The sequence below is a fragment of the Triturus cristatus genome, chromosome 6, assembly GCF_964204655.1.
Source record: "Triturus cristatus chromosome 6, aTriCri1.1, whole genome shotgun sequence".
In the NCBI taxonomy this organism is placed as follows: Eukaryota; Metazoa; Chordata; class Amphibia; order Caudata; family Salamandridae; genus Triturus; species Triturus cristatus.
Window position 1 is genome coordinate 1,739,384,176 of NC_140589.1, and position 17,897 is coordinate 1,739,402,072.

The window sequence follows — 17,897 nt, forward strand, 5'->3', positions numbered from 1 at the left end:
CGTGCGGTACCTCATCCACCTAGATCGCAGGAATCATTATCCGGTCCACCAGCACCATCCATGCTCTCGCTGCCGCTTGTGTTTTTTCTTTTTCGCTGTCATCCTTCTTCGCTGTTCTCAGTCTGACCGCCCCTTGCATTCTGCCCATTTCAAGAATTCTTTCCACCACCAGTGTATATTCGGGACCCACTGAGATTTCCAGTGGCTGGTGATTTCCCTCTTTGCCAACAGTAAGCCCAAGTCTTGGAATTTACTTGTCACTTTATTTTTGGAGGTGTGGTGGAACCAATGCAACAAGCAGTGACCCGGTGTTGTTGCTACCTCCTTTTCTGTTGTCTCCGCTAGTAGTGTAGTTACTCCTCTTCAGAACACTGGGACAGTCCAGAATGGCTGTATTAGTTTGATTACTAAACTATATTTTGTAAGAACTTGTTTTATCTCAAACAGTGCATCATTTAGCAGCAGCCTAGTTTAGACTATGTGAAATAATATTTTAAAATAATGACTTGCATATTCACAGTGCTTTCTGCCACAGGTTGGGACCTGCTAGCACTATAAACAGGGCCACTGGAATTATACGACAGGAGTAGGCCAAATTATGCTGCAGGATTGACTACATTTTGGAGCAAGCAAAGGCAAATTATGCTGCATAATGCTGCACATGTTATGATGCAAACGCAGAGATGATGGACGGAGTGCTGAAACTTTTCAGACACTCACCCCCAGTCACAGATCTGGGTTGAATCCATCATCGTTTTTTAGCTCACTTCACCACCCCAATTCAGACCCAGCCATATGCAAATCAGTCCTGATCCTGTGCCTCATGGAACAGTCCAGCCCAATCTGCCAAGCCAGGTCTTCCCTAGACTAGAAAAAAGAATCCTGGGACCTGTTTCAGTTCTAAACTGGGGTGGCATGGTGAACAAAAGAATGATGGATTTAGCCCAGATCTATTGACTGGGTATGAATGTTTTGATTTGTTTTGCATTCCGTTCATCAAGTGTGTGTCTTTTGCACATTTTATGATAGCATTACTGCATAGTTTTGTCATTATTAGGTCTCGCCTAGCGTTGGAGCGCGCATGCACTCCTCGCTCTGCGAGGCATCTTGTAATCAATGAGATTTCTGAAGGGGAGTTTAAGCCCCTCCCATCATTTTCATTGGCTGGAGTCCTCATTTATGCTAAACACTGGCTTGTTATTGTAAATGAGGCTTCTTTGTTACCGCCCTGTCTCCTTTTCGGACGGCCCATCTGGACTCGACCGTTTACTTGCAGCGTTACACTGTCTCCTACATTAGTTGGTAAAGCACTTTTTTTTTCCATTCGCGCAATGGCCACAGATTGTGTTTTTACTGTAATTCGACCACTGTGGACACAGGGTGTGCGTGAGGCAAGTGTGCACGCAGTAATGAAATAAACTCAAACTGTGGCTACCACACTACTTAGGTTATCACCGCGGCTAATAAATAACATCACTGTCGAGAGGGTACGATTAAAGAGCGCGCATGGCGCGTGCTGCCACCGTCCAGCTGCCTGCCGTGTACCCGTATCTCAAGACCAGGGAAGTCAGTTTAGATAGGAAGTGAGGCGGGCGGGGGGAGGAGGCAGACAGCAATAGAGCAGTCTACTGTACGTCCTGCAGCAGGTGTAATGTTCTTTCAACCACAGAATAGGTTACAGCAGTGAAGGATCCCTCAAAGTATTCAAGCAGTGTTCACAGCTGCATTGAAAGGGTTGACACTGGGAAGTGCGGTTGAGGCAGGAGCTGGGGTGGGTGTGTTCTTTGTTTGAATAGTGTGGGTGACTGTGGATGGGGCGCCTTCCAGATGAGGCGGAGTTGAAAGGTTTGCCCCAGATTTGAATGTTTTTTTTTCTCCCTGAAAAAAGTGAAACTAAAAATAAAGCATAGACATTTCACAGTCTTGAATAGCAGGAATGTGCTTTTGTGGTGTTTCATGAGAGGAATGAGGGCAGTAGAGTTTACACTGATGCACTACACATGCTTCCTTGCTCCATTACTCTTTCATTTACAGCCGTTTGGGGTGCACTCATTACATGCAACATGCGCGGCTGGCGGTGGTCGTATTGCTGTCATATTGACCTTTAGGAAGGCGGCGCTGCTGTTTCTGTGGCCACAGGAGGTAGAGGTCTCTGTGTAGGCGGTGTTCAGGTTAGGCCTGCTCCCCACAGGGCTATGCGGGGACTTAAACAGGAAGTAGTGAGTGATGCTTTGTCTGGGATGTGATTAATGGCTGAGCTCAAGGGGGAGGGAGTCGAGGGGCCATTATCACTCCAAGTATGTCCACAGAGGGGTCAAAGATCACTCCAGCAACTGGGGCAATGTGTGTGTAACTTGCAGTCCGTTCGTGGAGCGGGGGGAGGGGTCGCATTGCTGGCATTTCAACGAGAGGTTATTGCATCTATTGGCCAAAACACAAACATTTGCCCTAAGGCCCGGCTTTGTAGGAAGACTACGGAATGGAGGCGAAAACTGCCGGTTTTCGTGCACCCCATATCTTTTTAACTCTGTTGAACGTAGCAAGTGAATATATCTGCAAATCACTATCAAGCCTTCTGAAGTCCGGTTTCGCTTGACTCCTTGGGGGTAACGCAAGCACTTTTTTGGCCATCTTGTTTGTATCCTGTTCTTTTCATATCTTCCCAAGACTGCGTTTCCCTGATTTTTTTTAAAGTTGAAAGACGATATGAAGTCCCGGTGACCCTGATCAGATTAATCTTCTGTGTTTATTTCCATTTACTTGATCACATTATCCTGGAGGAAATGATGGCAAAGGCTGTCCCAGTCGTGGTGCTCACTTGATACGGACACCCTGCCACCATGAGTGCATGTTCCGTCCTGGACCAGATTCCCTGCATGGTAAGTGTAAGCAAGAACAAGCATTTGCAATGCAATAGGTCTCGCATTTGCGCGAGTTTAAGCTATTGGCATTGTAAATGGCAATGCCTTTTATTTATGTTTTAGAAACAAAAATAAAAGGCATTGTTCTTTGCAATGTCAATAGCTCAAACTCTCGTAAATGCGAGACCTATTGCATTGCAAATGCTTGTTACACTTGTTAACTGTTCTGGCATCTATTGCCCCTCATAAATACCAGTTTAAACACCCAATTATAGCAATAAGCAACAAAAAGATGACCAGTCAGCCTTTACAAAGGTCCTTCCACTGTGGGGCAACATGTCTTCCTGCATTTTTAGTAACTTTTGAGCTGGAAACATTTTTTTAGCTCAAATCTGCAAATTATGCAGCAGATGATGGATTATGTAGCAAATGCAGGAAATCCAGAACTATGTGAAACGCTGCAACACCACAGTTCCAGTGGCCCTGACTATAAATACAAAGGCCACTATTCCTCTGCACCAAATAGGGTTCAGTTATTTGTCACTGAGCTTTAACACACACAGACATCTGCAGTGATGGTAGTTGCTAACTGAGGTTTCATAACCTAAAAGTACATTTATCACGGATTAGTTTAACTTGCATTTATTTTTTAACTAAGCTGTTAGTGCATTATTTTATATACACTTACATGACTGTGAAAACACAAAACAGTTGGACTTTTTTTATTTAGCAACCTCTTTGACCCTGCCAGCACATTCACTGACCCTTCCCCGCCCCCACAGCACACTGATCACAGTTCTCACTTCAAGGGCTCCAAGTAAATGAAGACAGGCTACAAATGTGGCAAATAAACATCACCGCACTTCGAGACTATATTCTTTTACATGTACTTGCAGAGACATTTGCAGCCCTCCCCCCCCCCCCCCCCCCCCCCCCACCTCCCCCACCACCACCTTTGCTGGGAGGTGCACTCCGCAGTTTGAAGACCTTTGGTCCAGAGCGTGAACCTAGCTTTAAAAATTTGGATCAAGAATACAAGGTGCAAGATTTACTAAATTCCCGTGCAGCAGCTAAAAATGCTGTGCTGCTATGAGAGAGCAGGAGGGCGCCATATCTACAGAGATATTGCTCTCTTCCCCTCTCCCGAGCACTGGAGCAGAATTTTGCTGCCGATTGCAACATACACACACCTTTGAATCATAGTGCAAGGATCTATGTGTGAGTCTAGTTTAGGTTTTGTACTGGAAGGCTTCCCTTCCATTGCAAAATACTATGCCTAGACAACTTTTCCTACTTTGTATGTGTGCTGAAAATTGAAGAACACATGCAAAGTCAGACAAAGGAGAAATGAAATATTTCTCCTTTTATTGACTGCTTTCAAGTGACGTTCATGTTTTACGCAAAGCCCGGTCTACATTTTCTATAGGGTTTTGCATTAAATAGCCTGGGTGGTTGCATGGAAACGCCCCCTTGATGTTAAGGAATGCATACTTTTAGGCTATTTTACAGCACAAAACAAGTCTTCCTTCATGATGCAATATTTGTTGATAGACTTACACACCATATAATGCTGCTTCTATATGGGACCTCGGAGCATTTCTAGAGAGATATGTTTGTAGCATGTGTAGCTGTAGAGATCTATGATCTGCATACTTCTGCCATTTAGTCTTGGGCTTAGATGTTTGCAAGTTGTTTTTCCTCAAAGTCTTTTAAAGCACAAGATTTGCTATGACTCCTCCTTTGGTCTACAATATGCATTGGCATGGATTTCATCGTAGATTGTTTTTTTCTCAGTGAGGAACCACTAACACAGAAGGGGGCCCCCTGAAGGCGAATAACAGGCAGATTGGACAGGGGAAAAAGCCACAATACAGTCTAAAAGGACCCAAACTGCCTGACAAATACTTATAAGGCGCTCAAAATTCACTGATATATTGAGTAATAGCCATACAAACTAGGAAATTCCCCTCAAAAATAGGAAGGAAGGTGATTGGGAAATATATAATATTTATTTATAACATTTTATCAAAAGTTGTAAAAAGTGACATATACAATGATAAAGTTCCAACGTAAATAGACATATAATTGGTCCCACAACTTACACTCTCTCAATACACACAAACCACCACAGACCCAGACATACTCATGCAATCGGACAACTCAAAATGAGTTAAATATCAAACATTAACAATCACATAGAACATAATCATTTCAATACTAAGATTAATCAAGCTCAAGACACAAGTGCATAATGAACATCGAGTAGTCAGTAATTTGATGAGTTGATGCAGTCCATAGTCAAATATCTTCTTCTTAGGGAAGGTGGAAACAACGGGAACACATAGTTCTCCAGCACCAAAGCTCATTTCGGTGTCTAACCCGGGTGTGGGTCACACCTTCATCAGGGCAATCAGATCAAGTGTTGGACACAAGAAAAGATAAGCCTGGATCTAAAGCGTCTAAGAAGAACACAGGCGGTCAAGAAATAAAACTGTGAAAATTTCAATACAGGGGGTCAAGGTATTTAAATGCATACAGCCGGGGAGTGGTCAGACTAAATCAATCAAATTGATCCACATTATAATAATATAAGATGCGGTGAAATAGAAAAATCCAGGCTCCAGAGGTCCAAAAAGCAGAATTAAGAATTAATCCGGGATATGATGAGAACCGCGGCAGCCATTGCCATCCAGCGGCAAACGGGGAACAAAGCTCCCGTCGTCGACCCAAATCAGCAGAGTCCTGAATTTCCTAGTTTGTATGGCGATTTCTCAATATATCAGTGACTTTTGAGCGCCTTATAAGTATTTGTCAGGCAGTTTGGGTCCTTTTAGACTGTATTTTGGTTTTTCTCAGTGAGGGCCAGATGTATACTGAGATGGCTTTGAGTTAATGGTATTCCTTGCACATTTTTTGGGGGGCACATACGGTTCAATTTGGACTCTTACATGTTCGAGAGAAAACACTTCATATTTCGATGATTTTCTGCCATATTGCTATACCGATCAGCTTCAGAGGACTGCCAACTACCCCTTGATTCCTGTTTCCTGAGGGCCTCACTGCAGAAGGGTTACCCTCAACACCAGACAATGCAGGCCGGATGGGGGTGATTGAATGGACTTCCTTTTAAAACTGCCCCGTGCTGCCACTAAGTATCTGTGGTCAGATCATCACAACATTAGCAATCTGTGCCTCTCCTCCGACCGGGACGACACCTCCTGCAAGTTGTGCCTTACCCTCACTCCTAGAACACCCCAAGGTACTGCAGATAGTGATGTTGGGCATACTGCAAATTATCTTCCACAACTCCAGACATCTTTGCAGTAGAAGACCCTTTCGGCGCCAAAGCAGGTCATAAAACAGGTACATCCTGCAGCAGCACAGCCATTGCCCAGGTCAAAGATGGTTTCCTCGCATAGCTCAGAGTATGAGGAACAAAAGCAAGCTGATCTGGCACCGAAGACAGCCAGCCCTCGAACCAACAAGATGACAAGGGTCGCAAGTACAGCACCCATCTCCAAGACGCACACAACCAAACTGGGGGGCACATAAAATGTTCCACGCCTAGGTAGAGCACCACTCAAGTGGGAGGCAAGCATTAAGCTACAAGCACGGACATCAGAAGCAGTCACCTGCAAGGCTCTGTGGACTTTGGTTCCAGTCAGCACTAAGAAAAGCCTTTGGAGTCGACCAAGCCCACGTCAAAAGGCGCAGTGCCTCGCTGGACATTTAGCCCTAATCCTTCCAAGGGTGCCAGGCATTCCCGCTCACACACAAAGCTGATGCCCACACCAACAGTCCCTGTTTACTGTGGATCTGAGGAATCGGAGGCACTGATTCTATAATGCCTCCAGGAGGAACTTGATCCCAGGCAGAAGTGTCTTTATTCAGATATCTGTGAAATCGCCTTGGCCAAACCCCGCAGACACATTACCTTGCATGAGTATGCTTGTCTTTGAAGTGCCTCCTCGAGGCCCCTTAAGAGGCGACACAGATGAAACACAGGAACCGGGGCACAAGTCGCTCCCAATTGTACCACCTGCACCTCCTCCTCCACCACCATGCTCCCGCACACCACCTACTCTGCCTCCATGAGTCACCTTAGGAGACCCCACACACCTCTTTGGCTCCAGGCAGTCCATATGATCCCTTTGACCAATATGATCAGCCCTCAAACTCGGGGCCACTGATGATGCCTGAGAAGACTACTGTGTCTGCCCTTGAGGTGATTCTAACTTAGACCCCTACAAGGTTTGGGCCATCCGACTGCATGATACCAGGCCTACCATGAGTGTTCCAGAGGGCCACTGGACATCGTAAAGTGGACAGCCTAAAGTAGGAGCCAAGGCTACAACACAGACCAGCCACAGTCATATCAAAGACCGCAGCACACTTTACACCGACAGGTTGGCTGAGGTTACGCTAAGGTTACAAACAGAGGAAACAACAGAGGGAAGGGCGGAGGTGGCTCCAGTAAAGGAGCTTCGACCTCTCAGTAGTTACTCATCCAACTTCATCCCCCCAAGCCCATGATTACACATCACCTGTTGGGCGGACAGTACACAATTTCCTCTCTCACTGGGAGAACATCAAATCAGACCTGTGGGTTTTAATGGTTGTTCACTGCAGCTACTGCCTACAATCCTCAGAACCCCTCCTGACATCTCTCACTTCAGACACCTCCTGAGCAGAGACCACCTCTGCCTTCTTGAGGAAGAGACACAAGTTCTTCTCCAGAAAGGGGCAATACAGAGTGCCTCCATACAATCAGGAAAAGGGTGTGCGTCTACTCTTTACTTCCTCATTCCCAAAAATGATGGCACCCTCAGTCCCATCTAGGCCCTCTGGCTCTAAACAAAGACATAATTTTCCAACATTTCCACATGACAATGTGGCTGGACGTCACCCCTCTGGGTCGGGCAAGGAGATTACATGATGGTGCCACCTCTTAAAGGCCCCCAAATGCGAGGTAGCTTGCAGGAGGGCACCTCTTTCCACATTCTTTGGCTATGGCAAGTGATTCAAAGCTACTGGGTCATGTTGGTACATAGAATGCCTCAGGTGCTTGACCTTGTGGTCCCCCTGGACATAAAATGGCTCTTGTTGGCCATAACAGGAAAGAACACACGGCCCAGGTACCATAGGATTTGGCTTATGGTGGCGGCAGGGGTGGCCAGTACTTGGGGCATAGCAGAACGAACCCGCCTTGAAGACAGGAAATAGGGCAGCCTCTGCTTTGGTAAATTACTCGTTCTCCCGTTGGCACCAATCCATGTCATAAAAAATGGGAAACGATTTGGGGCAACTGGCTCACATACAGGGAATATTGAACACAAAGAGAGAAGGCAATAAGGGACTGGCATTCTTCTGTGTGCCGTCAATGGGAGCTTAACTGAAAATGTCTTTAATTGTTGCCAATGTCTTGATTTCAATGTTGCTTGCTCTTGCTACCATCTATATATCTATATTGTGCACTTACTTCACTTATCAACTTCAATGTATAATGAGCACTATTTAATAAAGAATTTTAAAATCTGCCTGTTTCAGGCAACTAAGATTTAAAAAAAAAGAAAGTCCACCTACTTCCACATACCCATGCACCCTTCGCATTTCCGGTGCCTTCACTCTGTGGTAAGAGGACATCACTACCAGTTCAAAAAACGTCTGTTTGGGGTCACCACGGCTCCAAGGTTGTTCACCAAGTGCCTTGCAGAGATAGTCGCCCATCTGGGAAGTGGGCATTCACGTTGTCTTCTACCTTAACGTCTAGAGATCAAGAGCAACGACGGGCAGCAATGCCTAGCCCACACTCAAGCAGAAATTTCCTGCTCCACAATTTTGGTTTCACTAGAAGTGCCACCAAGTCCCATCCTTAACTTCAACAATTCCAACCTTTTCTGAGATCTATATTAAGGCTTACCCCAACCAACAGAGAATGTTGGCATTCCACCAGCTGATTTTATTCAGCCCAGTCGTCAGCACATGGTCAGTGCCATGTTGCTTCTCCTAGAATGATGGCCTCATGATGCTTTAGAAGGGTCATCCAATTTCCATTGCAAATATAGGAAGATAGTCCACTGCATCCAAGCTTGCTACCACAAAGCCATAAGAGGCTTACCTGTACCTCCCGGGGCATATTTCATCAATTAAGAAAGGGGAACCATGCCTTTCTTAGGCAACATTCCTCTAGCTGACATTTGCAAAGGGGGGGCCACTTGGTTAACACCACACACTTTTACTAAGTATTACTGTGTGGACATCATAGCCTGTCAGAAGGCTCGGGTTGGCCGGAGAGGTTTAAGGACTTTGTTCCAGATATCTGCATCATCTACCCGCTAGCCACCGCTAATGGAGGGCACTACTATATATTCGATGCAGAGCATGTGTTCCTACAGCCACATAGTTGTGAATGGAAAATGTTACTCTATAAGCATCTGTTCAGAGTGTGTAGTGCTGTAGATTCACATGTGCCCAACCCTCTTCCCCGGGAGCTTGTGCTGATTACCGATTTCTTCTTTTATTACCCAGTCAACAGAGCACAATATGCCTGGTGCACCTCCATATGTTCTTACTCGCTAGGCGAAAAACAACCCAAGATGGAGTCTGTACCCATGCACATTGTGGACCACAGGAGTCACAGCATATCTTGTGATTTGAAAGATTTCTTAAGAAAAACAATTTGCAAACATCCGAGCCCAACACTAGATGGCAGGAGTATGCAGAGAATGTGAACAGATGCTTGCAAGTTGACCCCTTCCGTGCTGAAGGTTTGTTGCGCGGGCGGGGCCGTGACGGAGCGGTTCCGTCATCCGCACAGCGCGACCGATGCGCATGACGGAACCGCTCCGTCATGCGCATCGAAAGGGTTAAGTAGCATTTTCCTTCTCTTGTATGAAAACTTTAAATTAATTTGCCCGCAGGCTGCATTGATAGTAATTTGCTGTTTATTTGTTTATACTTCTTTAGATTAAAAAAAACAAACTTATTAGAGTACAACTAAGTTGCTGGCAAACATCTTTAATGAAACATTTTACAAAAGGCAATAAAATGAAGGAAATGGAGGCAGTCGGGCTGCAACTCTATGAAATTGGAAATTGACACTATCCCATTAAGGGTGCCAATAGCACCAATAACCTATCATGGGCAGCAGTTTTTACATTTTAGTTCTATTTCAGTGATTAGGATTCCTGGGCACTAGGCTCTTCCCATATTTGTTTTCACTTTTCTAACAAGAAAACTCAACCAAATAACATTCTTTTGGTTTATACTTAATGGTCTTTCAAAAAAGCAGTGTTATTCTAGTGCTTTCCGGTAGGCATTTGTTCATTATTTTGGGTTTTGTACTACAACTTCTCCCAAGTATACCTTGTGGTTTGTAAAGTGTCCCTTCCTTTTGCAGGAAGAAGGAAGAAAAAGGTGTGTGGTCTGTGTCTGAGACATACACACTCTTAAAATGATCAGAATATGAGGGATGCAGGAAGATGCAAAACTGTTGGATGATCGAATCATTTTAGAATGGTAGGGGAGGGTGCACCTCAGTGCCACTCTACAGATTTTGGGGGCCACAGGCAAGAAATATTTTGGGGACCTCTGTTTGGAACAACTTTGAATTTTAGTACCCTTTTTTTGTAATTTAAGTCCTGTGATTCCAAACCATATTGAATTTCACATTGAGATTTGAGATCCAGAGATGCACATAAATGAGCTGGAGATAAAGTACTGTCTTCTAAGGGCCTCTTGGAAAGAGGGGGCCCCGGGCATGTGCTCAATCTGTTTATGCCTTAAAATATCTTTGGTGCTTCTTCTGCTGTAAGTGACTACGTTCTGTCCAAGAATCCCTAAATGGGTAGTCAGGAACTAGACGCCATCATCTATAATGCCATTCTCTCTTAAGACAGTGCACAGTGCCAAAGAAGACTTCCCATTCAATCAAGACCTCAGTCAGCAATGAAACATACAACGTTGACAAGACCATAGATGCCGAGACAGTTAAATGCTTCTTCAGAATATTCCTTTCCTCTACCTAAGAGGGCTCCATTCACTGTCAGTCTGAGCCCTCTGCTGCCAGCCAGGCCAAACCCTACAATTCCAAGAAAGGCAAAGACTGCAAGATGCAAGTCAATGGCTCCTAAATCTAGGAGATTGTGTGTGCGAGACAACACCCCAGTCTCCAATACATCGCTATACTCTTAAAGATGGCGTGATCCAAGAAGTGAGTACTCTATGAAACACTATTGAAAGCCAAGGAGATTGTATAAGAATTATTTGACAGTTCATCACAATACTCCAGACAAAAAAAACATCACCAGACTGAAAAGGGGTGGTGGGGCTCATACTCTCCTAAAGTTACTGCAGCATGAGCCCTAAAGGATTACCTCCCAGAAAATAATTTTCTATTGTACACATCAACATATTTCACATTGTCCTAACATTGGGTTCAAGAAAGCTCAACATGTCCATGGTATCCCCAATGTCCAAGGCCTCTGATATTCAACACCAAGCTGTATTCAAGCATTTTCTGCCATTAGTCTACAGTCTCACGAGCCTGTGACAGGGGATGTTTGCTCCACCAGCGTCCACTATAGTTGCAACGCCACATTTCATGTGAAAATAGAATCTACTACATATCTTGTGTTCCCCGGGTGTACTCACAGCCAGACTCGATCATGGCTTTTGTAAGAAAATGGCTTTCTTTCACCCCTTTAACAACAACTACACCAAGCAAGGAGAGCAATAGATCAGGGTTTATATATTTCCAGCGGCCCTTTATGGTGTTCCATAGGCTAGAACAGTCAAAAGGAGTTATCCAACCTTCTTACACAGACTCGTCTTGGGCATTTATAGTCTTCTGTCCACAACCCTGGCTATGTTTTTCCAAAATCCTGTCTCTCAAGCAGACCGAAGATTACACACAATAGATATTAGATGAGCCTTGCATTTTTATAAGGACCAAACTAAGGATTTCAGAGAGTCCAAACAGCTGTTTGTCAATTATGGGCATTTTTATACATGTTGAGCCCTGTCGATACAGTCCTTTTCCTGGTGGATCGGTCCCGGTGTATCCGTATTCACAAGGGGTAAACCTGAGATCCATTCACAGGAAAGTGTTTCGTGTCCGGAATACAATTCAAGAGCTGAGGCTCAAGTGAGTTAAGCCACCTTATTTCACTTCAATTATTTGAAAATGTCTTTGATAACATGAACATTCTGATGGGTTTCTTGTTGGTGTTTTAGAGGGATGAACCACAGAAATCAGTGTCTGGCTAACAATGGAGATCTCATGATGGTGAAGGGAAATGCATTTACTTACTTCCTAGCTCTCCTTCATGGGACTCTTCAATGGCATCCTAAGCAACCTACCGTCCCCTCCGATAGCCACATCACAAAGCCAACCGAAATGAAGCAATCGCTCGCGCAGAGCACCATTGAATAGTTGTACTTCCGTCGCCCTTGAAGGGACAGTGTCACTTCTCGGTATCGAAAAACTGCTGCTTATGACTCAATTTTCCTCATTTACTTTCGTCTTTCCCTTTAGAACGATTTTGTAACAAGGGTTCCCAGCAGGTTAGGTATCATGTAGTGCATTTTGTATTATCAGTGTCTTATTTTCAAATTAAAAAAAACATTTAAAACTGTAGAAACCTGGGCTGCTAATAGGCACTTTAGAAGAATGTTCTTTTGAACTGCAATATGGAACCTTGCTTAAGTGCTCCGGTATCCTGCATTTGAGTGGGAGTCTTCAATAGTCCTAGTTATCAATGAAGAGTTTCATGACGGATAACTGGGATTACAGTCAAATAACCTTTTCTCTTACTTGAAACATAAAACAAAAACACTAGTAGTGCCTATTCACCTCTGATGTTTGTTAATGTCTACCCTAATACTGTGTAATAAATGTATTCTGTTTTTACTCTACAGGGTTTAAGTTAAATCGCGCCATGCACCAACTTGTTATTGCCCGGTTTGCAGATGACGATCTTAACATCGACTTTGATAATTTTGTCCGATGCCTCATTCGCCTCGAATTTATGTTCAGTAAGTAGGATTTATCACGATAGATTTAAAGTTCTTCTTGTAAGTAACATTTGTTTGATTTTTATTTTATAAAATGTACGATTTTTATGAGCAGAACAGTTGTTTATGGCGTTTGATCACTGTTCAAGAACAAAATGTGTCACAATTGTAAGATTCCCTAAATGTGTGAATACACTATAAAGCCATTACCTCCTCATCCCTCCCACTTTTCTCCATTACATAATGAGGCCCCTGTGCCTCGAAGACACACCCCGTACCAATACAAAAAGGCCCCACCCCGTCCACGACTGTACGTACCAAGCTGCCATAGACACAGTTGGCCTGACAACCGGAGTGGAGGGAGGGCCGCAATGGAGATTAGCAAAGTAGAACATGGAGTAATGCAATTGCCGGTAAGTAATGGAAGCAATGTACATTCTGCAAGCTCAGACAACACTGGATATACATTGAGGAAAACAGATCTATAAACTATCTTACAGAGATGCACATTAACACGGAACTATGGTGCAAACAGCAGGCCAAGATGGGATGCAAGTACTGAAAATAAACTTTAGTAAAACTAGCATACATCACCTATGGCAGCCTGGCACACGGTGCATGGATGAGCACTAAGTGCCTTTTACTACTACTGCTTGTGCTGCTGCCCTTTTCCTGGGCCTCCGCGCGAGCCGCAGTAGAAAAGGACCTTTCCGACTGCCTGCATGTCAGCCCTATCATAATAGGGCAGCTGGTACCGCCGACTCATTATCGGACGGTCACCCGTCTGCGGCATCCGACCACGATCGTAATCAGGCCCTTACGGTCAGATCAACTGAATTTTCTCTACTGCATTACAAAGAAGAGTGGAGGGGAACCCTGTGCAGAAGCCATACATTTGAAGACCAGCCTGCTGCTGCTCCAGTCGTCTTCTGTGCTGGCGCTCTTAACCCCTTCGCCGCGGCAGGAATTCCGCCGCGGCGCTGGGGGGAGGTTTGGGGGCAGTTGCGGTGCCGCTGTGCTCGTGACAGAACCACTCCGTCACGAGTCACGGGTGAGCTGTGCTCATGACGGAGTGGTTCCGTCACGTCTCCGCCCACTGCGCTAATCGCCCGCACAGGCGGGGAATTAGCGCCGCGTGGGCGGAGCGGCCGCCAACGGCCGCAGCATGATGGAACCACTCCGTCATGAGCACACGGCACCCGTGGCTCATGACGGAGTGGTTCCGTCATGAGCACGGAAAGGGTTAAAGGCTGCTTTGCCCGATTCACAGCCTCACAGAGGTCAGTGTGCATTGTCTAGCATAGGATGTGGGCTTGAAGCATGCTCTTCAAGTACAAGTTACTATGCCTAAACAAATATAGAAGGGTCTAATCCAATAGAGATCTGCTGTGACGTTCAGCACACATGCAATGCATGGGTTTTTCAGACAAACAGCATTTTTCCTTGTTGGCACCTGATTCAACTAGACATTTTTGACGTAAAAGCTCAGTCTAGCCATCTTAGTAGATCTGGATTGGCGTAAAAAACTATGGGTGTTTCCACTGTAACACCACATTTATGCAAAGTGGTACAAAGCAACGCAAAATGCTTTTTGCACTAAAATGGACACATTTCCAGCACAAAATGCCTTTTGCATTGGAAAGTTAATACCAATGTGTTCCACTGCGTCACTTTTTGGTGGTGCAATGTGCTACTAAATCTGGGCCTTGTTACAATGAGAAACTTCAAATGTTTGGCAAGAGGAGGGTATTTTTCTCACCCCAGGGAGAATATAAGCACTGGAAAGCAGCATTTGTTTCAAGAGGAAAATACCACATATACAATTGACCAAATTAAAATGTTTGCGATTTATTTTTTTGCTATGAAAATAATAGTCGCTAACACTCTGAATTAAGGTGGTGGAGTAAAGGAAACACTAGAGTGGTGGATATTCCTCTTGGCAATTTTTTTTCTCGTAATGTGTCAAGCAGCTTACCATCACCAAGCAGCATTTTCTTGTCCTCTACTTCGCTAGAATCCCCTGCATGTGTGCCACGTGAGCATGTGGGTGCATATGCAGTAAAAAAAAAAAATCTTGAAATAAAACATATTTCAAATGTCAAAGCATTTTTGTGTTAAATGATTTGCACTAGTCTTGCACTTTGGTGACCTCCAACCATAACCTAAATGTAAAGGACCATTATGTAAGAATAGAAGATAATTTTCCAAATGGTAGTCTTGCACAGAAGCATTTTGTACTTGCTCACTGGCTTTTTTTCTGTTTTACAGAAGTGTTTAAGAAACTAGACGTGGATAAAACTGGAACTATTCCGTTGGATTTCCTCAATGTAAGTTTGAATGCCATGTTCTGGAGTTTATCAAACTTTACGACTAAATCTTCATAGGTAGCTTTTGGGTGGCCGGCTACTCTTCCTGGGCATAGAGGCTTTTCTCTGATTGGTCCATATCTTAGCTGATGTGAGCTAATGTGCACCTGCATATGTAAGGAACTTTGATTTTTACTTCCATATCTGCAGGTGCCAGTGGATCTGGGTATAGAGTCTACAGTAGTTTCCACGCCTATTAAAAGTGTAGTACCTAGGAACCAGACAATCGCAAACAATGTCTAAACACACAGTCACTCTCGTAGCAAACCATGGCCAAAGAGGCAGTGTTAGAGCACCAGTGTTCCTGGATCCAGACTCGTACGCTAGGGCTTTGCCAAGAGCCACAGGTTCTGAGAAGGCAAGAGAGTGGGTGAAGTTATATGAAGTACATACTTGTGGGTATTAACCTAAAGATTTCCCCTTTCCTTTTTTTCTGCAGTGGTTGTCCTTGACCATCATATAATGTGGATGCAAAGAAGAGCGGCAACCTCGGCTGAAGACGTGTTTATCTCATGGAGTCAAAGATTTATATTATGCAACAAATAGAGAAAATATATATATGTTTAAATATGTGTATATGGAATGTTTAGGTTTTATACCATCCTTTATAAACTAGGGCTATTTTTATGGCACCCTTCTATATTAGTGAGTTAACAATCAGTTTAAGAAAAAAAAGGAAAATTGGACAAGCAATAAAATCTGGAAAACAGAGTCCTCATGGCATTAAATTAAGGTTGATAAGTAGGAACACGCCCACCAGGCTCTAACTACGCTGAATCGTGGGAGGTTCCACCCTGCCTCATTTATGGTCAGTGGAACGCTGGGTTTCTTATGGCGGAGCAGCAGTGCTTGATTTGTGAATTTTTCTGGTGTTTGCCGGTGCGGATCACTGGAACTTATTTATTAATGCCGTACTTACTTATGACAGTCTGCCGCATGATAGCAGTGTCTGTCTATTTCTTGAGCAGCGCACAACAGTTTAACAATTAAATATACATTTGAAAATATTTCTAGTTCCTCTAGGTCATTCTTATAGCTTTGGGTGGCCTGGAACTGTCCAAACTGTCACAAATGTATGAGCGTGCTAGTAGGGATCTTTCATAATGGCATGCGGTAAGAATGCCAGGTCCCGTTGGTAGTGCAAGCGGCAGTGACCTCCTGAGCGATAGCTTGGGCCCTGGCACTTATGGCTGCCAGGTTACAATGGTGCCACCTCTCCTTATTTATTCATCACTTGTTTTTTTGCTGGGGTCTGCCCTTTTGACAAGACACTGGCAGGGAAATCTTAAACTCCTGCTACCTGCAGGGAATTTTCTGCATGTACAGCAGGGCCATGAAATATGGCGCGATTGGCCTGCCACCATTACTTTAATGCATCAACCCTTCAGGCAGATGCACTGAAGAACTGATATCCCTGCCTGCTGAGTATAGCAGATGGTCCTCTGTTTGGGAAGCAGAATTGAGGGTCTCTGTTGGGCTGACAGGCCACCCACCACATCTTAAGTGAGGCCCTTGGTGTTAAAAAGAAACCTGAAGACCCTGCCAGGTGTAGTTCTGTAGCCATAACTAGAGAACTGAAGCACATCTTTTATTTCTCTCCAGCTTTACTGCCAACTTGTCACGCAATAGGGGCATGTTCCATCTCATGTATTGGATTTTGTGTTGTATTTTTCATTTTCTACCTTTAGCCGCCTTAAGAAACCTTACAGGTCCATTGAGCCTGAATGGAAAGTGTCAGCAGGTCCTGTAGCATACTTTTGTCCTATTGTTTTTTTATTGTTGTTGGTTTGACCACAACAATAAATAATTAAAGTTCACTTGTCAAAAAAAGAAACAAAGTTGTCATATGGAGGCTATTCTCTTTCTACAAACTCCATTCCCTTTTTAGGTTACTCATGAAACTAGTTAGTAGTCCCACCCAAAGGAGCCACAAGCTCTTGTGTAAGAAATCCCTTAGCATGCATCTAATCCTGAAGCAGTTGCAGTCACCTGGCCAGCTAGATACCCTTCCCTGCATCTCAAGTGTTCTCAGGGTCTCTACTTTCTGCGGCCATTTTCCACCCTGGCATGAAGGCACGTGCATATAACCTGCTGCCATAGTCTCCTTCCAGATGCACCCCACTATCACCTGCTACCTAATTGCCAGTGGTCTTGCAAACATAAGTTGAGTTGAGTCCCGAAACCCTAAAGTGGATCTGTGAATATCATTCTGCAACCCTGAGAAACATCTGTGCGTGTCTTTCTTCTGACACTAAGAATAGACTATAAAATGACTTAGGAACCTGGGAATCCTCCCTCTCCCTGTAAAATAATTGAGCACTTTCAGGTGAATCCTATATGGCCATCCGGGCCGGACTGGCCGTAGCGGCCACCGGGTATTTCCCCGGTGGGCTGCCAGGGTGGGGACCAGTTTTGTTACCAGGGTCTGACAATATCGGCCCCCTGTAACAAAATCAGCCGAAACCGGTTGTAGCAAACAGCTCGGCCCCACCACCTCCTACACCAGGGGAGGCGGACGAGCAGTTTGCCAGGGCCGCTTTTGGTTCCCAGTCCAGCCCTGATGACCATTTATCTCATTCAGCAATTTGAAGTCTAAATCTGACACTCTGGGGTCGTTTTCAAGGTATTTTGGAAAGCAAACACGGTTCAGATTTTC

At 44.5% G+C, this 17,897-nt stretch overlaps 1 protein-coding gene across 1 annotated transcript in view; it reads left to right on the forward strand.

The window, feature by feature from the left end:
- Window positions 1-16,248, forward strand: part of LOC146821903 (calpain-2 catalytic subunit-like) — a 221,126-nt gene extending 204,878 nt beyond the window's left edge. Inside the window, exons 19-21 of the mRNA XM_085612993.1 lie at window positions 12,780-12,896; window positions 15,144-15,202; window positions 15,681-16,248. Of these exons, the coding sequence (XP_085469119.1) occupies window positions 12,780-12,896; window positions 15,144-15,202; window positions 15,681-15,704 (200 nt within the window). The 3' untranslated portion in view covers window positions 15,705-16,248. The remainder of the gene's footprint in view (window positions 1-12,779; window positions 12,897-15,143; window positions 15,203-15,680) is intronic.
- Window positions 16,249-17,897: the final 1,649 nt, after the last annotated feature.